We start from the raw sequence: 15,695 nt of genomic DNA on the forward strand, positions 1-15,695 counted from the left end.
ACATGCTCCGCTCCTCCCGCTGCCACAGACTTTGCATGGAAGTACTTCATTAATAATCTTTGAGTGGCCCTTTGTTCTTAATCAGGAGTGAGAAAAATAAGTTGTTGCCAGACACCTCCGATGGTGGCTTATACTCTGCGAGAACAAAGAATCTGGCATGCCAATATCAAACATGCCTACTTTTTCTTTCCCTCCTGTATCTACCATGCTGATAAAGTCATAACTCTACAAACAAATTTGATGGCTGGATGGCAAGAATAAAGCTACTGTATGCATTTAGAGTATTTGCTCTAACATCTTATCGCTTTTCCAACTGTCTGTATTACTGATGTGAACATACACTGTGTAATGTTTCATTTCTCCTATGGAGGTGCTGCAGGGAAATTTAACACTTGATGGCAGAAACTCTAACAGATATGATAGTCCAAGGTTGTGCGTCCCTTTAAGGATTTATTTTCAATATTTTTATTGATATTTTTGCTTTGAAAGGAGGAGAACCCTTAGGTGTGTTAGCCTTTTAGCTCTTGCTATTTACTTGGTCTTGCTCTTATCCACAGTCAAATTGATAGAATTTACAGAAAAATTCTGAAAAACCCAAATTGCAAGGAAAATAATGTTAAATTGTCATTTTTTTTGGTTCTATCTTTATACTACCACAATAGTCATCATCAATACATTCATAATTTTTTGCAGGCTCATAATTGTCCTTGACATTTCATTTTGGAGGAGGTAGAGATACTAAGGCAGCCTGGAACGGCTACGAGATTACATGCCTTTTTTTTTTTTGCATTTTATGCTAAGAAGACATGGCATCTTCCAATTAACGTTTTAATTGATTTGCTTGGGAAATGATGCAAAAAAAAATTGACTGTAAAATCGTTTGAAGAATAGAGTTTCAAGGAAAAGTCTTTAATTGAAAGCCTTGGGAGAGTATAGCATTTTTTTTCAAAGGGAATACTTTGTTCTGTTAATTAGAAGAGAAAAATAAAATAAGCATAAAAATTTCAATGGCGTAGCCGGAGATGAAAAGCAAAAGCTTAAGGTACAGCCCGCTGTAAAATTATTCATCTTTCAAATGATTTTGGCACTTTGCTAAATAAAAGTTATTGTAGACTTGCCTGCAGAACTTTTCGCTAAGTATGGCTACAGAAGAAAATCAACAAAGTATATACAGAAAAAAAAGAAAAATTTCAAAAAAACTCTAATAACATTTTCCAACTTTAATGGCAACATCTGCCTTTTAAAACAAACTAATTTATCACAAATGTCTCTGCTATTAAATGAAATACAATTCAGGAGAACTTCCTTTTATTGTTTTAAAGCAGCAAATAGATGGGTCCAGTTGTTTGTTGCAAGCATCTCTTTGACCTGATCCCCAAGGCAAAAGATCACTCTCTAGGATTTCCATACTCCCAAGGCCACTTTTGCCATGAGGTAAGTATCTTGCCTCAGGGATCTCTCTGAGATGTCCCTCAGGAAGGGGGGAGAAAAAATGCCTCCACATGCCGAGATCGCAGCCTAAAAACTCTGAGTCAATCATACTGCAGATGAGGTTAGAGTGTTGGGAGCGGGCTCAGGAGCTGAGCCAGTGCCATATGTGGTAGATGCCGGCTGTGTTAAATAGCTGGCATCTGTTTTTAGCAGCAGTAACCATAGCTCAGCTTCGAAAGCTGCTGTTAACCATTTAGATGCCTCTATCAATTTCTTACAATGGCACTTAAATAAAGCTTTGACCAGTTCACACATACTGCTTCCCATTGGACCTTTGTGACATGCGGGTATAGATGGGTGGCAATTGCAGCCTGCTAAAAGACACTGTTGCTGCCATTTTAGCTTTCCTGACTGGTTTTATATACCGCAATACTGTGATGTTGCAGAATATAGTATAAGCAATCAAAGAATTGTAGGTTTGAGCCCACTAGCAAGACTAAAAAATACAGACAGATAAAGAAACATTTTTAAAAAGAAAAAAAAAATTGAAACACACACCTTCACCCCGCATTAAAAGTAAAGACATTTAAAAAATAAACATATATGATATTGTCACTTCTCAAACTGTTCATTCTAAAATAAATAGGAAATTAATTAACCCACATGGTAAATTCAGTAAAGAGAAAAAAGAAAGGGAACGCCAAATTGCCTTTTTGATCACATCACCTTATATCCCCCCAAAAATGCAATACAAATCTAACAAAACGGCATATGCACCCCAAATTAATATCAATAAAAACGTCATCTCGCCTTGTAAAAAACAAGCCCTCACAGAGAGAGCTCCATGGATGGAGAAATAAAAACGTTAAAGGGAACCTGTCACCCCCAAAATCGATGATGAGCTAAGCCCACCGTCATCAGGGGCTTATCTACAGCATTCTGTAATGCTGTAGATAAGCCGCCGATGTTACCTGAAAGAGAAGAAAAAGAGGTTATATTATACTCACCCAGGGGCGTTCCTGCTGCGGTCCGCTCCGATGGGCGTCTCAGGTCCGGTACAGCGCCTCCAATCTTCATTCCATGACGTCCTCTTCTGGTCTTCACGCCGCGGCTCCGGCACAGGCGTAATTTGTCGGCCCTGTTGAGGGCAGAGCAAAGTACTGCAGTACGCAGGCAACGGAAAGGTCAGAGAGGCCCGGCGCCTGCGCACTGCAGTACTTTGCTCTGCCCTCAACAGGGCAGACAAAGTACGCCTGCGCCGGAGCTGCGGCGTGAAGACCAGAAGAGGACATCATGGAATGAAGATAGGAGGCGCCGGAGCAGACCTGAGACACCCATCGGACCGGACCGCAGCGGGAACGCCCGTGGGTGAGTATAATATAACCTCTTTTTCTCCTCTTTCAAGTAACATCGGGGGCTTATCTACAGCATTACAGAATGCTGTAGATAAGCCCCTGATGCCGGTGAGCTTACCTCACCATCGATTTTGGGGGTGACAGGTTCCCTTTAAGGGTTTCAGAAATTGACAACACCAATCCCATTTTTTTTTGTTTACAAACTCCAATTTTTTTTTTCACCACAACAATAAAAAAAAAATCTATGCAAGTTTGACATTGCCGTAATCAAACTAATCATGTTGACAGGTCACTTATACATACAATGAATATCGAAAAAGCAAAACCCAGAAATAATGGCGGAGTTGCGTTGGTTCACTGTAAGTTTCTATTGAACTGCGAGGAGGAACGCCATTTCAATTTTCAAGCAGCAAGAAAGCAGGAATAGGATCTGTATACTACCTTTGGTGGTTAGTGAGATGAAACCTTAAATTGTAAAATTCAGGCTGACACTGAAGGTTCCCATAAACGTCAGATATGAGTTGACCAAACCAGTCGATTTTGGGGTTGCCATTCCATCATGACAATGACCCAAAACACACAGGCAGGCCAACTAAAAAGTGGCTCCGTAAGAAACATTTCAAGCTCCTAGAGTGGCCTAGCCAGTCTCCAGACCTGAACCCAATAGAAATCTTTGGATGGAGCTGAAATTCAAAGTTGCCCAGTGACAGCCCCGAAAGCTGAAAGATCTGGAGAAGATCTGTATGGAGGAATGGGACAAAATCCCAGCTGCAGTGTGTGCAAACTTGCTCAAGAACTACTGTACAGGAAACGTCTGACCTCTGTAATTGCAAACAAAGGTTTTGCTATTGTATTAAATAATTATTTCTCTGGAAATGTTCCTACGATAAAAATTATAGAGCTTTCCATTCTTTGTAGGTGGGAAAACTTGTATGATCGGCAGTATCAAATACTTATTTCCACCACTATAGATGACATTAGGAAGAGAAGGATTTGGTCTTCTAAAAATTCAACAGCTGATACTTTTATTCGTCATGGAGATAAGCAGCTACCAGAACTCAGGAATGCTTGTCCGACTTCTCTTTTAAAATCTATCTAAAACTATGTGGTTTTAATCTGGTACAAACACACAAAGTAAACTTCCTCGGAGGGCTTAACGGTATCTAGTGAACTCTTACAGGAGTCCAGCAGGTCTTCCTCTTTTTCCAAGAGACTCTAGAGTGTTCCGATACAGTAGGTAAATTTGCTCATATTTATAGGATTGAACGGACCTTTTTTTGGTGAAATGTAGGAATTATAAAGATGGTTGTAATCCATTTCAGGCCTTAAATGACTGTTTGTGTAGATATCGCTCAACAGAAGGAGGTAGATAACGTCAGTCCTACAAGATCAAGGATGGAGTAAACACTTGGCAAGTCTATACAAATGCCAATGGTCGACAAGCATAGGGTGTCCCATCGCGATCTCTATAAACATTATCAACATTTTGGAGCCTCCTATGACTTTGGCATTAAAAGGACCACCTAACCCTAAACTAGGGTCTATTCAAGATGGTTAAAAAAGCTTCAGTTCCAGTTAAATTGACCACTTTGAGATGCCTAAATTATTAGCCAAGCTAACTGAAAGTAATTATCTATGGGCAAAACTAGGCTACCATCAGAGTCAGAATCAAGATGATGCCCCCTACTACGTTCAAAGAATCAACATTAGCATATTATATGTAAGACAGGAAGCATATTAATATGTGCCCATAAATTATGAACCCAAAAGTCTGTCAAATAAATTATATATAAGGTCTCAGAAGAGACCATGCCGCTCCCTACTGCTTCAAATTATATAATGTGTACATAAATATTGGTTTCGCTTGTTCAGGAGCGAATTCACTAATTCTATCCATACCTCGGAAACAGATCAATTAAAAAAAAAAAAAAACTGCATAGAACATCTGGTCTGACAGGCTATAAAATGCAAGATTGAACCGTACTTATTTTCTGCATGGTAGGGTATAAAAGCTCCGAGCCACCGAGTTTCTCTTTGTCGGCAATGGCCTGCTAGGAGAGCAATTTTAAGATGGAAACTGAAAATTACGGCTTGCAGTATAGACGCATATTTAATGTGTGCTCATAGACTTTCGATAAAAATCTAGTAGGATTAGAAGAAATATAGAACAGAATGAAATAAACTTACTGGGGCTGTCTGAGGACTTGATTTACTGTACAAATGCAAATGAAATGGTGGCTTGTCCAAGTTTGGAAGCATTAAATCGCAAGGAAGTTAGGAGTAGAAACTTTTGAATGTTGGATTCCTACTGAAAGCAAACACAAAAAACTTAAAGGAAAACTATCACCCATATAAAGTACGGCCACCACCTTTAAGCCCACTTTTTAAGCATTCTAGTATGCTGTATGTATGTCTCCAATTCCGCATGCAAGGCACAAAAACGTCCTTTTATTATATATACTCCAAGATGGCAAGTTCTGATGCGATTGGCGCCTCTTGTCTAGATCCGATGCCTCCTCTCTTCCTTCAATCATCGTCCTCCTTCACAGCTTCATGTGGATGACATATGCTACATTATCCTGTGCCCGGCATTGTGCTCCTGCGCAGGTACAATTCTCTCTGCCCTGCCAAGAGCAGAACAAAGTATTGTAGTGCACATGCGCCGGCTTTACCTAGTGGTCATCTGCGCTCTTCAGTTTTTCACGGCAAATGTGAACTACAGTAATTTGTTCTGCCCTCGTCAGGACAGAGACAAATGGGACGGCGTAGGAGCGCAATAGGGGATAATGTATGGATGACGTAGGACGCGTCTTCCACATGAAGCAGGGAAGTAGGAAGGGGGTTGTAAGTTGAGAGGAGGTGCCAGATCAAGACCAGCAACGTCCATTGGACCGCCCCACCCCATAGGTCAGTGAGTCTAATAAAAGCTCCTCTTTGACCCTTGAGGTGCGGATTGGGAACATGCATACCAGAATGCTATAAAAAGGACTTAAAGGCGCTGGCCCTACTTCATATTGGGAAAGCCTGATGACAAGTTCCTTTTAAGGGTTACCCAGTCATATAAAAGGTTGCTTAAAGGCTATGACCACCTCTGATGTATAAGAAACGATTTTTACAAATGTTAGCGGTTAACTTTAGTCAATAAAATTGTACTAAGTTTCGGTCTATGATCTTCATTCTCTCATTCATGTTTAGACTACCTGATTTACAGTTCACAGCCTGATAAAAGTTTCTGATTTTACACTAGTGGGCTAAAAGAAAGGCACTAGTATTTTAATAGTAGATGGTGGATGAGGCAAATGTTTTTTTTTTTTGCATTGGGTTCATTGGGGCTTTAAATAATACATGAGTCATTTTGCAAAATGGAGGAGTCTACGAGTTTCATATGTGGGCCAATTCTGGGTCACAAACACAAAACTCATGGTCATATATTATTGACATTGTTAAGCTTGACAACACATAAGGTGGATATCTGGAGATCTAGGTCATGTTGTTTATGAATAGAGTAATCATGTGAAGCTACAGGTGATGTTGCAGTAACAGCGCGACAGATATAACCAGGGTTTATGAGCCTGATATCTTAACCTTAGCCTCATAGTTTATGTTCTGTTATATTTCAATTTCCAAAATGTTATTCCGTTTTCCATTTAGTACTCTGCAAGGTTTGCAATATTTGTTGATAAACTGCTTCAACATCTAGGTCATTTATGCAAGAAAAATCTGTTACATTTTCATATTCTCCTTTAAATTAAGGGGATAATGCGATCAAAGTAAACTCCACAGAGAGGCGAAATGCGTTAGTCCCTGCTGACAGATACTCACTGTATTTCCATAGTATTAATTAGGATGGCACCTTGGAAAACAGCCAAGACTATTTAGAACATGAAGTGTCTCAGAATAAACTATTGTGTTTATCTGGGTCATCTTTTTTTGTATCTTTCAAGTAACTAGTAGTCAATGGACTGAAAAAACATACATGTATGCCGACCGAAGCCAAGACTTGTGAGTCCTTTCTAAAAAGACAGGTCTAGTTGAAGGTAAATTTGATGGCTGTTTTCAATAATGTTGGGTTCACGTAGAATGCTGGATCCTTTTGCTGTAATAGAAAATGAACCAATAAAGGGCACCTCTACTCTTAGGCTGGGTTCAATAGGTGCATACGGATGAAAATAATGGACGACAGAGCACATGGTGACTCCATCTGCATCATTATAGTCAATGGCCCCATCAGTCCATACGCCCGAATGCAGTTTTGTGGGGAGTTTGGACCTCAGCCCCGACAGAGCCTCTGACCGTTGAAGAAAATTCTACGTGAACCCAGCCTAAGAGTGGAGATGCCCAGTATCGGTTCATCATCCATGAAGTTAAAAGGATCAGATATTATCCATCTCTCCCTCAACATTGGAGAAGTGTGAGTAGGACCCAGTAAACTTTAGGTGATCAGCTGGTCCCATCGAAATTGGACGGTGTATTGTCAACCTAAAGCAGGCTTAGAGATGAAAGTTAACCATAGTTATTGAATCATTTTTAATCATTGTGGTTGGCTTATAGGGCACAATAAGTCAACTTTAAGAGATTACAGAAATTTGCAGTATCAACTCAATTACTTAGTTTTCTCTACAGCCGTCTAAAATAAATTTTCCTAAACTTTGATGTAGATAACAATTTCTAAGAACCAGATCGGAAATTAAATGAATTGCATGATCTGAATGAAGGATTCATGGTGCACCAAACTAATCGGATATTAATTACCTATCCTAATGAAAGGTCACCACCAGTATTAAATTCCTTTAAGCTCATTACTTGTGCTCTTCTAATATCCAAGATCAAGTTTGAAAGGAGCAGAGGGTCATTTTAAGCAACTTAAAAAAGTTGTCCTCTACTTTTACACTGATGACCTATCCTTACGATAGGTCATCAATGTCTGATCGACCAGAGTCCGAAACCCAGTACCCCGCTAATCAGCTGTTACAGGTGACGGCGGCGGCCGTCAACCAGGAGTGCTCACTTGCCGAGCTGCTCCGTCTACTTGTAGTGTTTGCTGTAGGGTACTACACATACTACCTCCTATTGATTTGAATATCAGGTGGATCTGCAGTAGCCAGCCCAGGCCTCTAAAAGTAGACGGAGCAGCTCGGCAAGTGAGTACTTCCAGTTGGGGGCCACCTATAACTGTTGAGAGGCGGGGGGTGCCGAATGTCGGCCCCCGGCCGATCAGATATTTATGACCTATCCTAAGGATAGGTCATCCACGTAAAAGTAATGTACACCCTCTTTAATTTATTCCGAGCTCTAGAATTCACCATTTGTCATTATTAAATTCACATACCCACCATCCAATCTCACATTTGTAGTATCTCCAATGTATTCATATTAGATATTTACTTCACAATTTTACTTTTCTTGAGCCACAGGCACAAACTTCTCTGCTAATCAGGTCAACGTAACGAATATGATAGAAGACCCCGGAGCAATAAAAAAAGCCAAAAAACACTAACTCTAATAAAACGGTGTATTAAAATTGTCACACCACTTAGGGGATTTAGAATGTTTTTATGCAAAAGCTACCAATTAAAATTACCATTAAATTGTAATGACTTGGCCTTAAAAAGTAAGTTTTTTAAATTTTTTTGAAAATTGGACTTAAAATTACATCAAGAAAACTGCATTTTGTCTTCGCTCGTGAGGCCTCATCTTTTGTTATATATATATATATTTATATGTATATAATAAAAAAACATACCGTATATATGTATATATAAAAAAAACAATTTAATACTAATGAAAAATATAAAAAAATATAAAAAGTGTATATAGTTGTTTTTTTAATACATCTGTTTCTTTTAATTTTTACGTCTTTATTAATCTGAATTTTCTAACTAATGCAGCTATTTCATATGCTATTAAAAATTTAAAGCACGGTATATATTTTTTTCTTGCATCTATAGCTAATACACACACACATATATATATATATATATATATATATATATATACACACGTTTGTGAATGTATATTAATATATGAACCGGTATATAAATGACTGAATTATATGTACAATAAAGAATATATATATGTAAATATACACACTCTAAGATAGTTTCTTTGTGAGACAATATTTAAATAACTGTATATACTGTATTAGAAAATGCAGATTAATAAATTCATTAAAAAATCTAATTTAAATTATTTAAAAAAATGTATACTTTAATTATTTGTACATTAAAATGTATAGCCTTAAAATATATATATATATATATTTTTTAAGTATAATTTTTAATTATTTGTCCATTTTAAAAAAGTAGGTTCATAAATACAGAAAATGTAAATAAAATCAGATTTACTAAAAACCTAGATAAAATATGACTATTTAAATATTTAAAGCATTTTAAGTCCATAAATAATGAATTAAAAAAAATGTGAATGATTATAAATTTGTTGTTATTTCAATTAAACTGTAAAACTAGGTGTTTATAGCCTGCAGACTCTATTATGGGTAAAATATTCTATTTTGTCCAGATTACAGAGAATAGATATCGGGAGTCACAGCATGAGGAATGATAGTGATGAAAAAAAAATAATTGGATACCGACTTGAAAAAAAAAAAACATATATAGAAAAATAATTAAAAAAAGTTGAATATAGAATTTTGCAAAAAGATTAATATACTGCCTGAGAGATATTTATGAAACACAATTTTAATGGCTCGGAGAGGGAGAAGAGGAAAAAAAAAAGTCTAGGTGAGATAGCAGCAATTTAGCAAAAATGTATTTTGCACCAATAATACCTTCTGATGAGCAGTTCTGCCCACAAGCTGTCTGCAGAATATAGAACATCTCTCGGGCATGCTTGCCACCTTGCAGCAGGGCAGTCAGCAGAAAAGCAAAGAGACAGCGGTAAAGGCAGCGAGAGAGAAGAAAGAGAGAGAGAAGTAAGTCAAACAGGACAAGATTACTGCACAACCAATTAAGGGATTAAATCTGACAACACAGAAAATAGGAAAGAAAGAAAAATAATTAGAAAAAAAAGTTTTACGACATCGGTGAAAGCAAAGCAAGTGAAATATCTGGTAACTGCGCAGCCGGTCAGAAATATTAGTCAATAGACACTGCTTATAGAATAAGGATGGGATATGCGGTAAAACTCCTATAATCCAGCTTGCACAGGATCTAATATGCCAAATTAAACGATATTTTGGATTATTGAAGTGCTAAAAAAGATCGGTGGAGGTCCAGCAGGCAGTGTACGAAACCGTGAGAAAACAGCTCTTTACACCATGTAGTGGCCATTCTACGGTACTGCGGCTCAGCTCTTATTGAAGTGAATATGATCTGAGCTGCTGTAGATGAGAATGGCCACTACACGGCGTAAAGAGCTGTTCTATCCCGGCTTCAGAAAGTTCTAGTAGCGGCATCGAGGATAAGCTGATGTTGTGATATTCCGTATTTTATTGCAGTTTTGTGCTAAAAAAATGAGATGCCGGATTAAAGGAATTGTACTGCATAAACACAGAATTGTCAACGAATAGCCAAGCTCATTCTGGTCTTCGCCTCGGAATAACATGTTAAATCCTTGGCTTTGGGATGGTCTCTTTAAATAGATCAAATTAAATAAATTAACAGATCTTAAGTTCGAGATGTTAGAATTTTATTGGCGGGGAAGGGTCATGTTGAGTTGACTTGTTCTTACCTTCGACATCGAACCAGAGAGGAATATTGGAAGGCTGCACGGTGACGACCCCCACAATCTCCGTCACTTTATCACTTTCCATGACTGTAAAATTGTAGAAGGGTTCGTCGAAAGTAAGGGGCGTGGGTGAAGGCGGAGGCTTCTTTATCCATTCAATATGGAGTCGTGCGGTGGAGGACTTCTGAGGACGACCGTTGTCAACGGCCTTTATCTGAATTAGGAAGAAACAAATAGGTGTTACCTATCGACTATAGAAGTAGCTTTCAGAACACGTCTCAGGCGCCTGGGGACTTCTTTTATTAACAACTCTAGGAGCCCCCATTAGACAGGTGCAGAGTTAAGACTCACAAGTTTTGGATGTCATTGTAAGCCTCACTAATACATACCTACTAAGATTGGTAAACTAAGGAGGTGTAAATCTCTCCTCCATTCCCACCAGAGAACAGCCCAGAAACGTCACCAAACTGAGTGACCCACTCACTTTTGGATGAGATATGATCCCTCCTCTATCTGGAAAAAGCAACCACCGATTGACACAATCGAATGAATGGAGTCACCGTCCAAACTGGATCAGCTTCTCATGTAACTCCCATAGACTAGAGTGATCACCACTCCATTCTTAGTCCGGCCGGAAATGACGTTTGACTGCGACCTCACCCAATGATATGGGAGTAGGGAATCATCTGTTCTCCTGATTGGAAGGACCCCCGTTTTTACGACATTTAATTCATATCGTGTATATTTATATCGTGTCAATACATGGTTATCCTACAGTCTGATTATGTCAGAAACTTTAAATCCCTCTAAATAATGTATATGAACGTGAAGACCTTTAAAATATAAGCCAGTAAATCCTTTTATCACACCTAAGCTCCATCAGTGAGAAATCGCATATCAAGTTGTGCATGGAAGTGCACTGGCGAGTGAGGATGCACTTACAGCTTCTCATCCTCATGCTGTAATTACTACCTAGCAGCACCTTCCACTGGCTGATTGACAGCTCAATGGCCATGTACCATAGATAATGACCTGTCAATCAGCCATAGGAGGGAATAAAGAGTATGGCTAGGTGCAGACCACCGTGGATTCTCTCATCCAAGACCATTAGGTAGATTATGCAAATCACAATCTGATCAAGAGCCAATTCTCTTTGACGAGGAGGAGATGGGAGAACAAATAAAAAATAATTAAAAAAATTCCCTATCTTCTCCATTCTGTCAGTCTGTAGAAATTGGACTGTACTCAGATGTTATCCGAGTGCGGTCCGATGGTTTCCATGCACTCACTGACTTGCATGACTGAGTGCGATCCAAATATCAGATCAAGCTCGGGTATGCTGTGATTATTTTTTTGAACCACTCATTCCGAATTAAAAAAATCAGACATGTGCACGACCCCATAAAATAACACTGGTCCCAGTGAGATCTGATGTTTTGTTGGATCGCCCTTGGACAGAACGTACGGTCATGTGCACAAGCCCTAAGGCTGAGAAGCTGTAAGTGCATCGTCATGTCCCAATGCACTTCCAGACAACTTCAACATGTGATTTCTTGCTCCGCGAGCATAAAGGCATCAACTGGCTTTTCATTTTAAAGGATTACACAATCAGATTAATGGTTTGCACAGGGTAAACAATTCTGGAATGACACCATTCAAAGTTCTTAGAAAAGACACCCCGGAATGTTTATTTCATGCAGCTTTAAAACTTTTTTCAAAAAGTGCAAAGATGGCTTTAATTACTTTAATTGACCCTGCTCGACCTTTTGAATATATTTAAACATTTAACCTGAAGATGGGTTTAATCATTAAGATTTTCCATGAAAATGACCAAAAAGTTTGGTTTTCTGGAAAAAAAATTCTGTAATTAGGGGACAATGGAAAACGAAAAGGTTAAGTCATGATAGACCCTTCCAATGAATTTTAATATATCTATTTCTGTTTTTTAGCCTAAATGGTTGAGCACGTTGTACGGCAGATCTGTTTTGGATTAAAGACAAATGTATCATTTATGGCAGCATGCTGTTCTAGCCTTTCTGGCTCCCGGGGGATCTGGCCGCTTGCACTTGCAAATTTAAAATACAAGTAGGTAGTGAAGTGTTTTGATTTTGCATTAGCCTTGTAAATAACCTTCTCCGGCTCACTGTTAAACAACGTGAAAAGAATGGATAATGAATTCTTACTGTTAAGATGTCGTAACTCCCAGCGGAAAACTGCTTTCTCGAAGACACCATGCCGGTTTTAGGGTCGATAAAGAACTTGCCGTCTTCGTTCCCGTCAACAACGGTGTAGGAAATTTCGGCATTGGGACCTTCATCCTTGTCAAAGGCGAAAGCTCTGTAGATGGGTTCTCCTCTTTTCTTACGGTCTCTCTCTGGAAGTTTGATCTGATAAACCTTTTCAGGGAATTGGGGTTTGTTATCATTTTCATCCAAGACTTGAACCACCACCCAGACGGTGGAGTGCTTGGGTGATGGACCTCCATCACTGACGGTCACCTGTAGGTAAAAGATGATGAATATTAAAAAAGTCAAATCCGATCCCAGGACTCCTAATACAGTTATAAAATTGATATTCAGAACCCATAAACACTCATGGTATCAGGTTCAAACTTTACATGAACAAATGGTCAAAATGTCCTAAGAGAGTACAAGTCCTTCATTCCACATTTTCAAAACATCTGCTAAACATATATCTGTATTGCCTCAATGTTGGTTTGGGGTGGTTCTAACAGTCTAAACCAAAAAGTGAAAACTTTGAGTCAATTGTGGAAAAGTTAGGTCAAAATTTTATAAGAGCATTAGTGGTGACAACTTCAACAAGGGTTCACCAGTTGCACAGCTTTATCATTACTTTAGATTGTTTCCCTTATAGCCTACGAGCCATAAGGTCCACATGCTCAATAACATCAACTAAGCAATTAAAGGTAGACATGGACCAGTGCTCTATAGCTTAAAGCCAACTGGAAAAAGAGCTTGTCAAGTGATTTGTGGTTGGCAAGAACATCACCAGGGTTCAGAGATCCAAGAAGAAATGAATCGCTCATTCAATAACTTTTTATTATTAGAGTCTTAGAATAAGCAACACATTTTGGAGAACCAAGAAAAGAAAGAGAGACAAAATACAACTACTACAGATCCGCTTTAAAAACGTAAAAAAAAGATGAAGAAACATTGATTATTTTCACATGCTTTCAGTACCTTATCTGTGACATGTTAACCTCTGAACACTCTTGTTTGGTTTTGTCTATTTTATCCTCTGCTGCTGCACTACGTATAAATTAAAGAGTGCCTGTCACTTGTCATAAAAATGTATTTTTTTTCCCCCTAGTATAAATGCCACTGTTCTACTGCATCTGGCGGCATTCTTATTTTCTCCATGTGCCTCTCCATTCCTGGGGTAAGGTTCTCTCTTCCCGTTTAGAAATCGTCTTTTTAGCCAAATGGGCATTGTCAACACAAAAAGTTGAGGACCACACCCACTTGTTAACAAGGCTAGATTCACATACAAGGAAGATGGACCACATCTCGGGAATACAGAAACTCGCGAACAAAGGAGACAACCATGCCAAATTCAACAGAACAGCCCTCAGAATCCTTCTTACTTGCGGGCCCAAGGTAACAAATTTTTCCACCTCTTCATCCTGAAGGCCATAAGTTAACTGTAAGGGTATGTAAACAGAATTTTTTTAGATGCCGGCGTACCCGCATAGTTTAATGTTTTTACTATGAGCCTAAAAAGTAACAGGCAGGTAGTTGCTGACTACCTATATGTTTTGCTCTGAGTTGATCTCTGCCGGCACAGATAAGATTCAGCAGCTTCCATGAACGTGACGTGGACAGATCAGCTTCTTCTTTTCTGCTTTGCTGATGGACATGACTGCCATTGTCATGCTGATTGTCAGCTGGCTCCCCACTGTCTTAACTGCAGGGAGCCGGATGTCAATCAGCATAACGTCTGCAGTCACGCCCTGTCAACAGAGCAGACCGGAAAAGGGAGAATTGCTCTGTTGACGTGGAACAGCTGAATCGCCAGCAGGAGCGGTCCGTGATTGCTCTGAGCTGGCGCCGGATAAAAAAGGCAGGTAGTTGTATCTGCTACCAACTACCTAGCTGTTAAGTCTTTATGCCTATATTAAGAAAATAAATAGAAAAAATAGTGATAAAAGATGGAGAATGTGCACAGCAATATTGTTTTGACATTGCAGTGCATTATGTTCATTTTTTGGACTTCCAAATGGAATCCGCTCGAAAAAGATGTTGTGTGCACATACCCTTATGAGTCAAAAAAAGCCAAAAGAAGAGGAGATTGTGCATTAAAGATACTCCATATATGATTTCTACATCTCGAGATTCGCCAGTCACAGCTGACAATTATTTGTTATATTTAGAAGCCACCAGATAAAGATGGAGTGAATGCAATTAGCTGATTAGCCTGGCACGTGCCAAGATGGGTAACCGAGAGGGCTGATAAGGGTTACAAGATGCTATGAAGTTCTTACGTTCTTTACTCCATTAACTGTGTATTTCAGAGAACCGTAGGGCTTGGAATGACACATCAGAGCCCCCTGTTGTTTCCACGGCTCGGAGATTTATAGAGTTTACTGATCTCTTTATCTGGACAATTCTGTCAGTGAGACTATCAGAGCTGCGATGGCCGCTTTCCACACTGTTCAGTCAGGTAATTTTGATTATTACACATTGATTGTCATGCTGTTTATCAACTCCGCAGCTCACTGCAGCATAAAAGGCTCTCCCACTGGATGGGCTATTTCACAAAAAAGCTATATCCAAGTGCAATTTCACATTGTATTATCTTCCCTGCTGGAAAGTTAATACTGAAAATCCCACTGCAGTTACAGACTTATTCCTAGACCCGCTACACTGCTAAAAATCAATATTAACAGGGGATATACTCCTCAGTTCATGAACAATAATGTGATTTCAGAAACAGCTTAAAGGAAATGTCTACCATACTGTGCTGATATATTGTCTTAATATATGTTAATTTATGCCATATACCACAAGGGGGAGCTTAAGAGCTTACTATTTACTGTTTATATATATTATGCTCCCCCTAGTGGTGGCTGTGGGCGTAGCAGAGTCAATCAAGTGGGCCTAACATAGACTGCATAAAAGCAGAAGCAATGAATGCAGCAGTCATTTTGTGGTGAATGTGGATACTGAAATTACATTACAGCTCAGAGATACAGATAAGGAGAAA

The 15,695-nt window shown here is 38.9% G+C and overlaps 1 protein-coding gene across 8 annotated transcripts in view; it reads right to left on the minus strand.

Annotated features, from left to right (window-relative positions):
- Nucleotides 1–15,695, minus strand: part of FAT3 (FAT atypical cadherin 3) — a 711,071-nt gene that overhangs the window by 190,022 nt on the left and 505,354 nt on the right. For 6 of the 8 annotated variants that reach the window (XM_077298543.1, XM_077298546.1, XM_077298544.1 and 3 more), the window contains 3 exons: nucleotides 12,656–12,970; nucleotides 10,476–10,686; nucleotides 9,574–9,642 (listed from right to left, as the gene is read on the minus strand). In XM_077298543.1, the coding sequence (XP_077154658.1) occupies nucleotides 9,574–9,642; nucleotides 10,476–10,686; nucleotides 12,656–12,970 (595 nt within the window). The remainder of the gene's footprint in view (nucleotides 1–9,573; nucleotides 9,643–10,475; nucleotides 10,687–12,655; nucleotides 12,971–15,695) is intronic. The other 2 variants (XM_077298548.1, XM_077298542.1) reach the window with 1 other exon arrangement.

The sequence above is a fragment of the Ranitomeya variabilis genome, chromosome 3 (assembly GCF_051348905.1).
Source record: "Ranitomeya variabilis isolate aRanVar5 chromosome 3, aRanVar5.hap1, whole genome shotgun sequence".
NCBI classification, from domain to species: Eukaryota; Metazoa; Chordata; class Amphibia; order Anura; family Dendrobatidae; genus Ranitomeya; species Ranitomeya variabilis.